The sequence below is a fragment of the Phoca vitulina genome, unplaced genomic scaffold (assembly GCF_004348235.1).
Source record: "Phoca vitulina isolate PV1807 unplaced genomic scaffold, GSC_HSeal_1.0 scaffold6, whole genome shotgun sequence".
Taxonomy (NCBI): domain Eukaryota; kingdom Metazoa; phylum Chordata; class Mammalia; order Carnivora; family Phocidae; genus Phoca; species Phoca vitulina.
Window position 1 is genome coordinate 49,175,193 of NW_022589709.1, and position 17,700 is coordinate 49,192,892.

The 17,700-nt window shown below is 41.1% G+C and overlaps 1 protein-coding gene across 1 annotated transcript in view; it reads left to right on the forward strand.

Annotated features, from left to right (window-relative positions):
• ARSB (arylsulfatase B) overlaps positions 1–17,700 on the forward strand; it is a 165,257-nt gene that overhangs the window by 98,647 nt on the left and 48,910 nt on the right. Inside the window, exon 6 of the mRNA XM_032404133.1 lies at positions 485–555. Coding sequence (XP_032260024.1) covers positions 485–555 — 71 coding nt within the window. The remainder of the gene's footprint in view (positions 1–484; positions 556–17,700) is intronic.

A 17,700-nucleotide genomic window follows, 5' to 3' on the forward strand; every position in this document is an offset into this window, starting at 1 on the left:
TGCCTTACTCATGATGTAAGGGGTTGGACTGTGATCCCCAAGTTTCTTTTCACCACTAACGTAGGTTGTGATTGTAGTTTTGATGCCACTATCTTCGTAGATGTTCTTTCCTCATCTCCCTGTGAATGGTCAGTATGAAGCCTGCACAGAATGACTTGAGTTCTCATTTCCCCTTTGTAAACAATGGTCATGTATAAATGCAGCCACAGTGTTTATTGCAAAGGGTCACAATTAAGAGTATTGTTTAATTGTCATATGCTTGACACTGACAGTCTTATTAGATGTTCAGCCATTACTATAATGTAGACAAATAATTATGAATTAAAGATGCACCAACTACAGATTTTAGAGATCTCTGAATTCATGACAAAGTTGTTAATTGGCAAGCTTGTTATTTCCTGTAAGTACAAGGAAAGGAAGTATTAAAAGTCATCATATTAATTTGAGAGAGGAAATTAACGTTTCCTAAAAAATTCTCTTCTAGTGAAGGAAGCCCGTCCCCCAGAATGGAGCTGCTGCATAATATCGACCCAAACTTTGTGGATATTTCACCATGTGAGTACCTCATTTATTGCTACTAAACTCAATCTTTTTAGCTTGTAAAGACATTTTTATTGCCTAGTGTGTCTCCAGCCTCACTTTCTCCTTTTCCACTTGAGTTTGCTGTCCGGATAAACAGTTCTCCATAACACCTGTTGTACTGACCTCCCTGTGGCTTTGGTGCCACGGAGGGTAAATGCTGTTCGTGGTCCTGCCACTTACTGGCTATATGACCTTCAAGCCATTTCATCTCCCTGCCTCAGCTTTGCCATAGGATCTCAGAGGCTCCTGCTCACTGGAAACGTCATGTTGTTGTTGCTCTCTTCTCACCTGAGAGCTCCAGAGCCTTCTTCCAGGAAACCCGAGGTCAGATAAGCCACCGCATCATCTGATGGAGCTGGCCAGGTGCTGCCCAGCACCTGCTGCGTCTCACAGGTGTGACTTCCCTAGCAATCCTGAAAGTCATTTGGCTTGATTTTGTCTCCTGCCTAAGTGGAGCCATAGGTAGCCCCATTAATTCCTCAGGGAAAGAGGCCATTTGTGCTCTCAGGTCACCACAGGTTGTCATAGTCCTGTGTAAATACCATGCTAGTGGCCCTATGAACCCTAGCCTAATGGGTTTGGGTCTGGAAAAGCCTTAGCTCTTAGGCCCTTTGTCCAGCCTCCATCATCAAGCCTCTTCTTGAGACTCCACAAAACAGTGCTCTTCCATTCCGTTCATTCCCTTGGGTGCTGACATCCCTCCTTTCTAGACATACTGCCACCCTTTCATTCATTCATTCCATTGTTCAGGCTTTCCTGACTTCCTTGTCCTCTCCAGTCTGTGCCATAACCTGCCCCAGGATTTCCCTGCTCAGACAACAAGCCCACGGTGGTTGTGTGTCTGCAGGCTCTTAAGGCCCCACTCGCCCCACCAGCCGCCTCCAGCCCAGTCCTCGCCCTGCTCGACACTTGCCTTTTCCAAGCATGATCGTCATGTTTTGTCTTGAATATGCTTTTCTCTGTGGCTGAAACACCTTTCCCTGCCCTTCCACAATTTTTCCTCATCCCTTAAAACTCAACACAAATGTCTCATGTATGTGAATGCTTCTTGGAACCCCAGAAAGTCCTTCCTCAGCATCCTTTTGTATGTATCTGTGGGTAAAGCCTTCACCAAATTCTCTTGTATGTGCCTTCATATTCCACCAAGGCGAGAGCTCCTGGAAGTCAGGATCTAGGTCTTATTTATCTTTTCATCCTCATAAGTTAACACGAATACCCAGCACTGGGCAGGCCCTCAGTGATGATTACTTGACGACTCATGGAAGAGAGCTGGAATAGAATTAGGACCAAAGTGGAAAGGAAAGGGCCTGAGGCAGGTCGAGATGGCTATAGTATGGAGAAACTGCTATTTCTATTGTAGTGACTTAAGTCCGTGAGAGAGGCAAGGGTGGTTATAGGTCGACATGGTAGCCACTAGCTATATGTGGCTTTCAAACCCTTGAAATGTAGCTAACTGTGAATTGAGATGTGCTGCAAGTATAAAGCACACATCGGATTTTGAAGACTTAGTATGAGAAATGTGAAATATATCATAACATATATTTACTCATTGAAATGGCAATATTTTAGATACGTTGAATTAAATTTATTATTAATTTCACCTGTTTCCTTTTCTATGTGGTTAATAGATAATTTAAAATTACATGTGAATTTGCATTGTACTTTTGTTAGTCTAGAAGGATTGTTCTAGCAGGTGCCAGGAAGTGATTGGATCAGCTGTGTAGGAAGAGCACAGACCTGTGACTACTTACTGTGGCCACGACATCCATGGTTTCTAACGTTTTCTCTGCCCCAGCACACCAAAGGGGTGTGACACATTCTAGTCTAGAGCAGTGATTCTTAACCAGTGATATCAGAATCTCTGGGGGTGGCCAGAACGGAAGAGGGGAGGCAGGAAGGGTTTTTAAAACTTCTAGGTAGTTTAATGCACCGCAAAACCCAGTATGACATCCAAGGATGTGCTGAAGATGCTGCACACATTGTAATGGTTGTCAGCTGTCCTTACTAAGTTCCATCTACAAATGAAAAGGCGCCCCCACTCACCAAGCTGAATTGTTCTTAGCATCAGAAATGGCGGGGGGGCGGGCGCCTGGGTGCTCAGTTGGTTAGGTGTCTGAATCTTGGTTTGGGCTCAGGTCATGGTCTCAGGGTCATGAGATTGAACCCTATGCTGGGCTCCACGCTGGGCATGGAGTCTGCTTAAGATTCTCTCTCTCCTTCTGCCCCTCCACCCCCCACTTGCGTGCACGTGCTCTTTCTCTGGAAGGAAGGAAGGAAAGGAGGGAGGGAAGGAGGGAGGGAAGCTTAAGTTCTGTATTTCCGTGTAACCCGGCCACAGCCCTGCTGGCTGCCTGCCGTGGTTTTTGCTACCTTTCCCGCAGTGCCCCAGCTCAATCCCAGCACAGGCACAAGGTTTCTCCAGTATAAAAGTTAAGGAGGGCATGGAAATCAGAATAGAAAATCATTTTAATTTTGCCACCCATAGTTTATAAGGCCTTAAGCAAGTCCCTCCACTTTTCTTTGCCTCAGTTTCCCACATATTGAATGACGGACTGACGATGACCCTTTACTGCTGTCCCAAATTCAGGGACATTTTCTGGCCTTCTGCTGCCCCCACCCTCTCCTTGAAGCCCACTCCTGGCCTCCCTGTTGGCCTTCCCTGCCAACCAGGGACTCTTGCTCTGACTCCTGCTTGTAACGGACATTTTCCGCTGTTGGCATCAACATAGAACCACATTCACTGTTGGTTCACAGAAACAGGGCATTCACTTCTGTCTCTGCCTACAAGTAGCAAAGTGCCCCTCCTCCTCACATACATGCAACACCTTGGGCTTTTCTCCCTAGTTTTTATATTCATTTCAATCCACTGTGCAGCAGAAGCTAAAAAAAAAGGAGAGCTATCTTTGGGGACCCACTCCTTCACTGGAGGATGATACCAGCTCATTTCCTTTTCTATGCAGTTAATTGGGGCGGGGGGGTGTTAAATCTAACTCTAAGAAAATATGTATTTATAGGACAACAACCAAGTCTGTGAAGATTGAATTAAATGATGTCTCAGGTCCCTCCCAGCTTCAATATTCTGTGGGTCTCTGTAGAAATAGGATCTCAAAGGAGCAAAGCTGCTGACTCAGTTTCTCTCCTTTTCCACCCTGTGCACATTACTAAGCAGTGATGTAGCCAAAGGCATGGTTGTACATAGATAAATGCAAGTGAAAATGTTAGAAACATTATAAGTGCTAGAGTAATTTGAATTGTAGGATTTTATTATTACTACATCCTGCCCACTTTTCTGATCCCTGTTCTAAAACATCACCGCATCAATCCACTTTTCCGTCTGCCCTCTCCCCTTTAGTGGGTCTTGTTGGGGGTTGTGGACCAGTGTCTCCTCCTATCATGAATCAGAGGAACAGGCATTAGACGTTTCCCAGGGGAGCCCTGCCTTCTAAGTAGTACCACATCCCCTCAGAAGCTGGCCTTTTGGGGTTTAGCAGCTCTACGCTCTCCCTCTTATTCTTAGAGTACAGGGCGCCCCCAGAGGCCCTTCCTACTGGTAGAGTTGGGGCTTTTTTCATGGCCGCATACTCTTGGTACATTGTGGGTTGGGTATGAATAATAAAGATATTCCCAGAAGACTGGGACAGACACAGGCACACGCCAGAGGTCATAGGGTTTCCCATAGACCAGGAGATTATGCAGTAAAGGATGAACGGTCTCAAATAACCACAGATCACACCCATTAGAATGGCTGCTATGAAAAGGAAAGAAAGGAAGAAAGAAAAAAGGAAGGAAAATAACAAGTGTTGGTGAGGACGTAGAGAAATGGGAACACGTAGGCACGTTGGTGGGGATGTAAAATGGGAATGCACTGTTGGTGGGACAAAGGGATAAATAAAATGTGGTATACGCATTCAGTGGGCTACCGTTCAGCCTTAGAAAGGAAGGAAATTCTGGCGCATGCTACACCATGGATGAACCTTGAGAACGTTTGTGGAATAAGCCAGTCACAAAAAGACAAATACTGCATGATTCCACTTAAACACGGTACCTCGTATAGTCAAAATTATGGAGACAGAAAGTAGAATGGGTCTCTCGCAAATAAATAAAATCTTAAAAAAAAAAAAAAAAAAAAAAGGGCGCCTGGGTGGCTCAGTTGGTTAAGAAAGTAGAATGGGGGCTGCCAGAGGCTGGAGGTGGCGAGACGGGGAATTCGTGTTTAATGGGTGTAGTTTCAGTTTTACAAGACGAAAAGAGTTCTGTGGGGGGATGTGGTGAAGGTTGCACAACTATGTGAATGTACTTAGTGCCACTGAACTGTACATTTAAAAACAGTTAAAATGGTAAATTTTATTTTTTTTACCACAATTCAAAATAAATAAATGTAAAACCAAAGAAAAGCATAGAAATTCATGAGGCCAGGGTCTGTATCTTTTTCATTTACTGCCGTATCCCCAGTGCATAGCACAGAGCCTGCCATCCTAGTCATTTCTTGGCAAATACTTGTTAATGACTAATAATAGATCATCGGGTTAAAGTCATTGTCTTACTGTCTCTTAGCCTTTCCTGAACCTAAAGTACCTCCTGAAAGGCAATCCACACCCACCTTTTAATCCCTGAACTTGCATCTTACATTTTGTTCTTACATAAAAATAATTTAATTAAAATTAGTAAGTGGCTAGTGACCATTAACATTATCATATACAGATGTTGGAAACTACTTATCCAGTTTATAAATGCCCACCCTCAGTCTTGCCTGCATTGAAAATATCAGCCAGAAGAGAGGATGTGGGATTTCTCTAGATCTCCGTTAGAGACAAACATATATACTTATAAAGCCCCTGCCTGTGTGCTCGGCTCAGCCTGACTTCCCCTTAGAGTCCAGGGCCCTGCTCCTTCTTGCTCTTCTCTCTCTTTGTGCTCCCCTTCTTGGCAAGTTCCCTTGTATTGTTTCATTGCTCAATGTCCTCTCTGTGCCCCAAATCTGGCTCTGCTTTTATCTCCACCCCACCCCTCACCCCTCACCCCTCACCCCCGTGGCCATTGTCAGATGTGTGGGCTGTAATTGCTTTCCTGTGTGCTTTGAGGAGACTTTTGATTCATCTTTAAAGGCTTTGTTCTGAGGTAACCTTGGACAGACATGTTTTGGTCTCCGTTCAGATAGTACCTTTTTCTCTTCCCTCCTTCCTTTTAAGAATAGATCCTAAGAATTATTTATTCCCCTGTGTCTTTCAAATATTTCTTTCTAGGGGCGCCTGGGTGGCTCAGTCGGTTAAGCATCTGCCTTCTGCCTTCAGCTCAGGTCATGATCTCAGGGTCCTGGGATCGAGCCCCACATCGGGCTCTCTGCTCAGCGGGGAGTCTCCTTCTCCCTGCCTCTTCCCCTTCCCCCCTACTCATGCTCTCTCTCTCTCTGTGTCTCTCTCTCAAATAAATAAAATCTTTAAAAATAAATAAATAGAATATTTCTTTCTAGCAGGCTGACCTAGACTCAGTGTCCTTCTCGAGCAGTCCAAGGTAGTCAGAGGAGGAGGCCTGTGAGAGCCCGAGGGACAGGGATGATGCTGTTTAAGCTCATTCATGGGATGCCTGGAACTCTCTAAAGTAGTAGGGAGCAGCCGAGATTCCAAGTCAGGCCCTGAGATCTGCAGGTGTGAGCCCAGCTCGACGTGCTTCTGAGGAGCACCAGCTCCAAATTCCCTCAGGTTCCAGCCAGCATGCCTCAGACCATGAGGAGAAATAATTTCAAAGGAGTTAGTTTGCCTTAGAGAAAATATATACACCCATCCCACAGGCACCAGGCTTGACATGCACTGTTCTGAAGTAATGAGCCTGCGCCATCTGAGACCACCACTCACCTCGGAAGTCAGACATGACATTCTGTGTATCGTTAGAATTCTCACGTACATCTGGTGTGCAATGTATTCATATACACCTGACACACGTGCGTGCATACACAGCACTCAGATTCTTCTGGTAGGAGCTTGATCATAGATGAAGGGCACTGACAGGTGTTAGCATTTTCCACACCACCAAAGGCCAAGTCTTCAAAGTGATTCTGTACAGCTTTGTTACTATTTCATTTTAAAAAGGCCTCCTTTCTTTAAAGGTTATAATAAGATGTTATTTTGCTCTTGATTACAGAGTGAAAGAAGAGTCTTTCCCTCCCTCTCGCTCACACACTCATTTTCTGTGGTAAAATTGCCAATTCTGTACACGAGATCTGAGAGCTGTCCAGGTTTGCATGCTTGGAGCGGCTCCCTATTTCCTCTCTGGAGCAACATTCAGTCTGTTTCTGAGATGATGTATTCAGCAGGTACGACAAGCTAGGTACTGATGTAGGTCCTGGAGATCAGTTAAAGTTTTGTTAGAAGCTGGTCTGGAAGAGGCCACTTCCCTGCTTGCCAGCTCTCCGTGGTCCCCAGCTGCCCACAGCCGTGTGCGGACGCCTGAGCCTGTCAGCTACGACCTCCGTCATTCAGCTTACACGACCCCTCAGCACTGTTGCAGTGCCCACCTTCAGCCACCATCCTCTTCCTGTGCTTTTCTGACACTTCTCTAGGGACCTGTTCACATCCCCCCTCCTCCATGAAGCTCTGCTTGGCCCCTCCAATCTGAAGTCTCTTGAGCTTCTCTGGAGCGCCCTATGACACTGAGCTCTTGCTACCTCATACACAGTTGTTTATAGTCATGTGTTTTCCCCATCCAGAGCTGTCAGTTCCAAGGAGGGCGAGATTTCATCTATAACTCTCTCAATCCCCCCCCTCCTTTGTTTAGAGGGGGGAGGAGGGAGAGAGAGAGGAGGGGCAGAGGGAGAGGGAGAGAGAGAATCTCAAGCACGCTCCATGCCCTGCGTGGAGCCCGATGCGGGTGCGGCTCAATCTCACAACCCTGAGACCATGACCTGAGCGGAAATCAAGAGTCGGATGCTTAACCGACTGAGCCGCCCAGGTGCTCCTCTCAATCCCTTTTGTTGCAGAGTTTGTACACACTGAAAGAATGCATGCTAATAAATTAATCATTGAAGTTGGCTATCAACCACTCATTTAATTAGAATAAATCTAGCAAGAGCAATAATATCATACTTTATTTTCAAAGCACTTTCATTTCTTTCTGGGCATATTTGTGAGGTAGCAATCAAGAAGCAACCTTCTATCCTTCCGCCTAAAATTCGATATTGAGCAGAATAAGAAAAGTTAGAGGGGATGCATGAAGCCCACCACGTCGCAATGAGGAGATTGCCCACCATTGCATGGAACACCAGAAATTAGAAGGCATTCAGTTTGTCCACCCTCTTTATAAGCAGGAAGGAGAAACTGAGGCATTGGTCACGCACAGCTAATAAATACCAGACCCAGAATTCAGGGCTTTCCAGGTTCAGGCCTCACGCAAAAGTCACGTCCTCCTAATTTAAGGTGTCTCTTTGTTTTCTGTTCTGGATGGGATTTGAGCTAAAGGGACGCCCAGATCTGTGTTACAGTCATCCACTCAAATGTCACCGGAGCATTACACACTTAAATGTGGCTGGAAAAATGGGTCTAGCCATGACACTAGCTTGCACTTTCATGCACAACGTGACTGTGTGGATGGCAGCAGCTTGTGTGTGTAAAGCCAGTTATGCAAGTCCTACAGTGCCCTGTAGTAATTACACTGCAGGATGGTGGTGGGATGAGAGAAAGGGTGTGGGGACAGGGGGTGTAGCCTAATGGAACGTGCAGAATTCCGGGGTGTCCAAAAGTCTGGGTTTGAATTCCAGTTTTGACTTATTTCCTATAAGCCTGTAGATAAGTTCTCTGAGTTATCCATTTCCTCGCCTATAAATTAAGGACAATTATATCTGTGTCTTGTAAATATGTCCCAATAGGAGTTCATAGCGATTATGTTCTGGCTGCTGGGATTGGGAAGGGGGCTGTCTGCACTTTTTGTTTTATGTATTTCTCCAGTTTTAAGTTTTAGTAATGAGCACATCTAACTTCCATAATCAGGAATGAAGCCATAAAGATTTACTTTTGAAAACCAGCCCAGGGATGCCTGGGTGGCTCAGTCAGTTAAGCACCTTCCTTCGGCTCAGGTCATGATCCCGGGGTCCTGGGATCGAGTCCCGAATCAGGCTCCCTGCTCAGCAGGGAGTCTTCTTCTCCTTCTCCCTCTGCCTGCCCCCCCGCCCTCCCCCCGCTTGTGCGTGCTCTCTCTCACAAATAAATAAATAAAATCTTAACAAACAAACAAACAGCAAACCAGCCCAGAGGGTTCTTGTGAGACTGGCCTATCTGGAAAGCTCCTGGGTGTCCAGTGAGTGGGAGTTGGGGCCGCACTGGTGTCTTTGCCCCCACACCCACCTGTGCTGTGGCCGCGAAGCTAGAGTGTGAGCATCCTCCTCCACCGTCAGACCCTGACGGCCTCCGCTGGCGTTCTTTCTCCTCATCGAATATAGGAGCTCATTTTGCAGCTTGTCACGAAGTTAGCAGAATTTTGTCTGCAGGTGTTCTCTACCTGCTAATATTTGTCTTTAGCCGCTCATCAAATGTTCCTTGGTGTAGGTTGGTACATGCCCTTGGTCGCAGAGCCTAAACTCAGGTGACTTTGCCCCTTTTTAATTTTCAAGGGCTTTTCTTCTGCCTCCTTCACTTTGGGGAGCACTAAAGTGTGTTTGGAAATGTGGCCTTTTTGATGCCGAAGGCAGTCCCACAAGCCCCGTGTGCCATCCGCCCCACTTCACACAGTGCATCTCAGGTAACATACCTCAAACCTTTGCTGTTAACACTTAGTGCTGGGGTACTGGCCTTCATCCTGAGAAAATAAACAAACCACACCAAACCACAGCCCTTTAAAAACACTAATTAATCCTCACCACAGGCCTGGGCTACACAGAAATGGCAAATCCCACTGCCCCAATTTTATGTTTGGAGAAATCAGAGTAAGCAACTTTTTTAAGGCTTCCCAGAGCCAGATAACAGAAGCGGACTTGAAGGGCTAGGGCTGGCCCTGCCTCTGGGAGAAGGGCACGTGGCCAGGGCCAGCTGCCTCCCTGCATTCCCTTCTCCATAACACCATGTGCTCACTTGCCCAGAACCCTATTTACACATCAGCTTTTATTTTTCTCCCCCAGGGTTACGATGAGGCCAAATCATCTTGTTTCCAACTGACTACTTATTTATTTGCTTACCTTTCTTTAATTCTGGTACAGCCTAGAAATTCCAAGAGTAGCCTGGTAATTCTAGTTGATTCAGAGGTCTATGCCGATTCTGACACTCAACACAGAATAGACTATACCCTCCACATAGTCCCTCCTCCACCACAGAGCCTCCTCAGTACCCAGGTCTGTTCGAGATTCGAGGGTGTCCAGACTCCCTTTTTTCTCTCCCCTCCCAGACCAGACATCTTTCTACCTCAGTTCCCCAGTCTTACAATCTATAAGGATAAATCCATATGCCTTTCTTGAAATAGTCAACCATAAAAATTTGGAAAAACATAAAACCTCGCTAAATTTTGTGGGACATATCCAATGGAATAAAAGTGTAGTAAGTCCCCTTTCTAAATATTTGCTAATCTGGCCAGATTTTTTTAGGGACTTGAGGGTGCATCTGTATAAGGCTGAAGTAAAACTTTTAAAAACATTTCTGAGAAGAAGGCTGAGTCCATGGTCTCCCATAAGTAATCCATAATGTAAGATGTTAGTAATCAGGCATTTATAGACTGAAGTCTCTTACCTCTGGCAGCAAATACCTAGGGAATTAATACATGGCCTCTCTTCTGAAGAGCCTTTTGAATGAGAGGAAAACTGTGTGCCCAGGAAGTGATATTAACACAATAATAAAATAAGTAGCAACAAATGATAAGTGATGTAAATTGATTACATAAGCGCTAAGGAGAAATAAAGAAATAATGAGAGGCATTTGGGGGCAATTAGGATAGATTGCCTCAAAAAGTATAGTCTTAAATGTGTCCATTATTTTCATAACTTTGGTTTTATCTTTCTTGATTTAAATGTGAATGAAGGAAAATAGTATTTAACTCTGTATTAATTTGCTATCGCTGCTGGAACAAATTACCATAAACGTAATGACTTAAAACCACACAAATTCATGTTACAGTTTTGTAGGTTAAAAGTCTGACATGGATCTCACTGAACTGAAATCCAGGATGTTGGCAGGGCTGTATTCCTTTCTGGAGGCTCTAGGGGAGAATCCATGTCCTTGCCTTTTCCAGCCTGGGGAGGCTGCCCCCCTTGCTTGGCCTGTGTCCTCTTCCTCCATCTTCAAAGCCAGCGATGGAGAGTTGAGTCCTTATAGCACATCACTCCAACCTTACTTCTGTCCTCATACCTCTTCTGAGCTCTTCCACTTTTTAAGGCCCCTTGTGATTACATTAGGCCCACCTGGGTAATCCAGGCTAATCTCCCTCTTTGAAGGTCAGCTGATTGGCAACCTTAACTCCATCTGCAGTCTTAATTCCCCTTTGCCCTATAACCTAACATATTCACAGGCTCTGGGGGTTAGGACATGGACATCTTTGGGGCCATTATTTTGTGTACCATAGACACCTACTCTGTTGCACTAGACTTTATGAAAAATAACAAAAAATAGTTCATAATCTAGTTGGAGAGAAGAACAAAAACATACAAAAAGTTAAAAGAAAATCAAGTAACAGTTCAAGGCCACAGTGGTAGAGATTTGCAAGCTGTACTTGATTACTTGTCAGATTAATTGCCATGGAGTCTGGTAGACAGCTGCTATTTGAGTGGAGAGCTCAGTCACCCAGGCTGGTTCATGAAGGGAAGGAAGCCTTGCCTGGAACCCTGAATGCAGAGCTCCTGGGATGGAAAAGGCAATCCTGGGACACACAAGCACATGAGCAAAAGGGTGTATGTGTAAGCCTGTTGAAACAAAGGGAAAGGGGCACCTGGGTGGCTCAGTCGTTAAGCGTCTGCCTTCAGCTCATGTCATGATCTCAGGGTACTGGGATCGAGTCCCATATCAGGCTCCCTGCTCAACGGGGAGTCTGCTTCTCCCTCTCCCACTCCCCCTGCTTGTGTTCCCTCTCTCTGTGTGTCTCTCTCTGTCAAAAAAAAAAAAAAAGAAACAAGAAACAAAGGGAAGGCAGGAAGAAGAAGATGGGATGATAAAGACAGTATGTCAGACTAAGGAGGCTAGACTTGATTCTGATAGAAGGGAAGCTACCTGTTTGTTTCTTATACCAGTAATACATAGGAGGGGTGCTGTCTAGAAATTTTGACAAATACAGAAAAGCTCAGAGATACAGGTAAAAATCACCACAATCCCTCTATCCTGCTACCTCAAAGTAAGCAATGTTAATAATTTGGTGTGTTTTTTTCTGTTTTCTCTCTCTCTTCCCTCCACTCATGGACACCCATATATCACACATTCTTACAGAATTTGGATATTATGGTAGATTATTTCATTACCTAATTTGTTAGCATAATTAAGGGTAGAAAATTTTCATCTTTAAAATTTTTGTGTAATAGGGCACCTGGGTGGCTCAGTTGTTAAGCGTCTGCTTTCAGCTCAGGTCATGATCCCAGGGTCTTGGGATTGAGCCCTGCATCGGGCTCCCTGCTTGGCGGGAAGCCTGCTTCTCCCTCTCCCACTCCCCCTGCTTGTGTTCCCTCTCTTGCTGTGTCTCTCTCTGTCAAATAAATAAAATCTTTAAAAAAATAAAATAAAATTTTTGTGTAACAATTTTATCAGTGGCTTCATCGCATTTTCTGACTTGGATCTACAATTCTAACATGCGGAATACTTAACCATTAATCCTATTTTTGCATGTGTTAGTATCTTTTCAAAGTTTCATTAATATAAATAAAGCTGCAATGACCATCCATTATTTGGGGAGGGTAATGTCTAAAAGCAAAATTCCTAGGTCAAAGGACATAAACATTTTGAAGATCCTTTTTTATGTATTGGTCAGTTGCTTCCCTGAAATAATGTATGAATTCATATTTCTACCATCACTATGTGAGAATATTTATTTTATGGAATCTTGGCTAAAGGATATATTAGCATTTCTTAAAACATTTGCCAATTTTGTAAATAAAATAATGTATTGCTTTAATTTGGTTCTCTTTGCTGCTGAGGCTAAGCTTATTTTTTGTGTTTATTGGCTGTAATTACTAGTTCCTATCTTTTTCTCATGTTAAGAAAAAAATGTTTTCCTTATCAATTTATAAGAACTTTTTATATATTAAAATATTCATTGTTATGTAGTGAATATTTTTCTCTTGATTTTATTTTATAGTATCTTTTAAATTTAAAAAGTAAAAATTTTCATTTTGTAGAATTCTTGTGTTTATATATTTAAACAATTCTTCATCCCGAGTTCAGATGTTCACTTATATTTTCTTCTAGTTCTACCAAGATTTAGTCATTTACATTTGGCTCTTTAAAAAATGTGTCTTAGGTGTAATAGTATGAACGCCAAGTAATACAATTTAAAAATAGCAAAATTTAAATACAATTTAAAATTAGGTTTTACAATTTAAATATAGTAATACAATTTAAAAATAGGTTTACAATTTAAAAATAGCAAAATCAATATGGTTATGCTTACCATCTTAAAAAACCAGTTGAGATTTTGACTAAAGTTGCATTGAACTTATAGATCAATTTGTCCATGAACATAGTATAGCTAACCTTTGATATTGTCTTCTCTAATGACTTCCTGTAAAGTTTTATAATTTTCAAGATTTTTTATTATTTACTTTTGCACATATTATGTTTTTGTTGCTATTATAAATGGTCCTTTTTTCTTTTTGAATTCAGTTATTTGATAGTATATAGGAATGCAGTTGAGTTTTGGATATTCACTTCACCTTTAATCTTATATCCAATTAGTGACGTTGTTAAATCCCATTACCAAGTCTAATTTCTTGAGTTTGTATAACAAGGAAATTATCTTTAATAATGACAATTTGTTCTGTCCTAATCATACACCTTTCACTTTTTCTTGTCTTATTGCTGTTTTTATTCAGTGTTGAATAAAAGCGGTGATTATCAGGCATCCTTGTTTCATTCCCAAGCCCAGAGGGAAAGCTTTCAAAGTATTACCATTAAGTATAATGTTCATTATAGATTTTTTTATACTCTCTATCAGAGTAAGAAAACACCCTTCTATTCCTAGTTTGTAGAGTTTTCTAAATTATGAATAGGTGTTTGGTTTTTTTCAAATTTTTTCTGCCTCTATATGATCATATGCTTTTTTCCTTTGATTTATTAATTTTCTGATGTTAAATTTGCATTTTTGAGTTACATTCAGTTTATACATTGCTAGATAAAATTTTCTAATGCTTTATTCAGCATTTTTAAATTCATGTTTATGTATAAGAATATCCTATAATTACGATTTCTTAAATTATCTTTGTAATATTTTGGTCAAGGTTATGCTGTTTTCATAAAATAACTTGAATGGTGTTCTCTCTTTTTGTGTCCTAGGGAAAGGTTTTTTTGTGCATTAGAGATATTTATCTTTTTTTCTCCCAGCTTTATGGAGATTATATTGGACATATCACATTATGTAAGTTTAAGGTGTATAATGTGATGCTTTGATATATGCTTATATTGTGAAATGAATACCACCATAAAGTTAGTTAACACATCCATTACTTCCATTGTTACCTTTTTTTGGTATTTTGGATTTTTGGCAGTAAAACCATTTATGATCACTTTTTAAATAACTTTCAAGTATATAGTATAGTATCATTAACTACATACTTTAGGCACCCAGAACTTTTTCATCTTATAATTGGAAGTTTGTACCTTCTGACCACCAGCTACCATTTCCTCTACCCCCACCCCCACCACCCCTGGCAACCATCAATCTACTCTCTGGCACTATGAGTTCAGTTTTTTTTAGATTCCGTATATGAGTGAGATCATACAGTATTTGTCTTTCTCTGACTTATCTTACTTAACATAACGCTTTTGTGGTTCATCCATGGTGTCACAAATGGCAGGATTTGCTTCTTTTTTATGGCTGAATAATATTCTATTATTTATATATACATATATATATCGTATTTTTTCCAGTTTTATTGAGATATAATTGACAAAATTGTAAGATATTTAAATGTATATTGTGGTGATTTGATATACATATACATTGTGAAAGAATTCCCACCATCTAGTTAATTAACACATCTATCACCTTACATATTTATCTTTTGGGGGGCAGAGGAGAGCATTTGAGTTCTACTCTGAGCAAATTTCAGTTACATAATATACAGTGTTATCAACTAGTGTCACCATTTTTTACATTAGATCCTCAAACCTTATTCATCTTATAACTGAAAGTTTATATCCTTTTACCACCTTCCCCCTATTTACTGCCCCCCCCACACCCCATTCTGGCAACCACCATTCTACTCTGTTTCTAAGAGTGTGAACTTCTTTGTTTTTAAAGATTGCACATATAAGTGATACTATGCAGTGTTTGTCCTCAGAATCCATCCATGTTGTCAAAAATGGCAGGATATCCTTCTTTCTTATGGCTGAATAATATTTTATATATATATATATATATATGTATTGTATATATATGCCATATCTTCCTTATCCATTCTTCCAGTGATGGACACTTAGGTTGTTTCCATATCTTGGCTATTGTGAACAATGCTGCAGTGAATACGGGAGTGCAGATATCTCTTCAATATCCTGTTTTCATTTCCTTTGGATATATACCCAGAAGTAGGATTGTTAGAGCATATGGTAGTTCTATTTTTAATTTTTTGAGGAACCTTCATACTATTTTCCATAGTGGCTGAACCAGTTCATGTGACCAACGGTGCAAAGGGGTTCCCTTTTCTCCACAGACTTGCCAACACTTTTTGCTTTTTGATCCTCTGTCCATTTTTTAATTGGATTTTTCTTCTATTGAGTGGTATGTGTTCCTTTTGGGTATTAACTCCTTATCAGATATATGGTTTGCAAATATTTTCTCCCATTCTATAGGTTGCCTTTTCATTTTGTTGATTTTTTTTCTTTTGTTGTACAGAAGCTTTTTAGTTTGATGTAGTTTCACTTGACTATTTTTGCCTTTGTTGCTTGTATTTTTGGTGTCATATCCAAAAAATCATGGCCAAGACCAATGCCATAAAGTTTTTTCCCTATGTTTGTGTCAGGGAGTTTTATAGTTTCAGAGCTTACATTAAATCTTTAGTCCATTTTTAGTTCATTTTTGTGTATGGTATGAGATAAGGGTCCAATTTCATTCTTTTGCATGTGGATATTCAGTTTTTCCAAGAGCATTGTGGAAGAGACTGTCCTTTCCCCAGTGTGTGTTCTTGGGTTTCTGGGCTCTCTATTTGTTCCATTGGCCCATATGTCTGCTTTTATGCCAGTAATTATTTACGTCCTTTGGGGTTGGTTTGTTTGTTTCCTATTGTTCTTTTTTCTAACGTAAGGTGAAAATTCAACTCATTTATTTTCAGTATTTTTAAAAAATGTAAGTATTTAAACCTCAAAAATTATTATTATATACTGCATCAGCTACATCCTATATATAGTGATATGTTGTATTTTTATCGTTGGTTTTGTTTTTATTTATCATATATTTATTATCACAAGAAATATTTTATTTCTTCTTCAACAGATAATAGGTTAAAATTGTGTTTTAAAACTTTCAGGCAGGGGCACCTGGGTGGCTCAGATGGGTAAGTGTCTGCCTTTGGCTCAGGTCATGATCCCGGGGTCCTGGGATCGAGTCCCGCATCGGGCTCCCTGCTCCTTGGGGAGCCTGCTTCTTCCTCTTCCTCTCTCTCTCTCTCTCTCTCTGTGTCTCTCATGAATAAATAAATAAAATCTTTAAAACTTTCAGGCATATGGCTTTTCATCATCTTTTTTGTTTTAATTTCTATCTTTATTGCATTATTACTTGAGAATGTAATCTGCTTGCAAGTAGTTTTTTTTTTATCTTTTATCAAACTTTATGAACATTTTACCATAGCAAAATGATCTTTTTTTTTTAAGTGTTTGGTTTTTTGTTTTTTAATTTGCCTGAAAGCCCATTTTATCTGCTTTGAATCTAGGAATACCAGCTCTTTTTCTCTTTTGGTTAATATTCTAATGATACATCTTTGTCAAACTTTTAACTTTCAACCTTTCTGCATTTTCAGTGTTTTAAGTATGTCTATTTTAAGGAGCATATACTACTCCTCTTTTTTTTTTTTTTTTTTTAAGATTTTATCTATTCCTTTGACAGAGATAGAGACAGTGAGAGAGGGAATACAAGCAGGGAGAGTGGGAGAGGGAGAAGCAGGCTTCCTGCTAAGCAGGGAGCCCGGTACGGGGCTCAATCCCAGGACCCTGGGATCATGACCTGAGCCAAAGGCAGATGCCCAATGACTGAGCCACCCAGGCGTCCCCCTGTTTTCTCTTTTTTAGCCTACCAAACTTTAGCTTTGTTTAAGAGCGTGTGAGAGTTTGAGTTACTCTACTTTCTCACCAACATTTAACATTGGAAGTCTTTTTAACTTTAACCATGCTAGCAGGTATGCAATGGTAAATCATTTTGGTTTTATTTTGCTTTTGTTAAATGCTTGAATACAATTGCTTCTCATATTTTGTCCAGTTTTCTAGTTGTTTGTGGCAGAAGGGTCAGTCCAGCCCCTACCACTTACTTGGTTGGAAGTAGCAGTCCTCCCCTTGTAATTTTCAGGGTTAATTTCTTAACATATCACCAAGGCATTTGAAAAGTCTTTCTGTTCTTTTTTTTTTAAAGATTTATTTACTTATTTGGTGGGGGAGGGGCAGAGGGAGAGAATTTAAGCAGAAACCATGCTCTGTGCAGAGCCTAACGTGGGGCTTAATCCCTGAGATCACAACCGGAGCCGAAACCAAGAGTCGGACACTTAACTGACGGCACCACCCAGGTGCCCCTGAAAAGTTTTTCTTTAAAAAATAAACTTATATAGCTTGTTTTGCTGTTTTTGGAAGGACGGTCTATTGAGATTTCTTGTTCACCATACTGACAGAAATGAATATTTACTGAATATTTATTACTAAGTTAGAGAGCTAAAGTTTTTTTAACTTAGTATTTATTTTATTTATTTATTAAAGTTTATTTATCAGTATTTTAAGTATCATGTACTGAATTATTCATTCTTGCTCACTG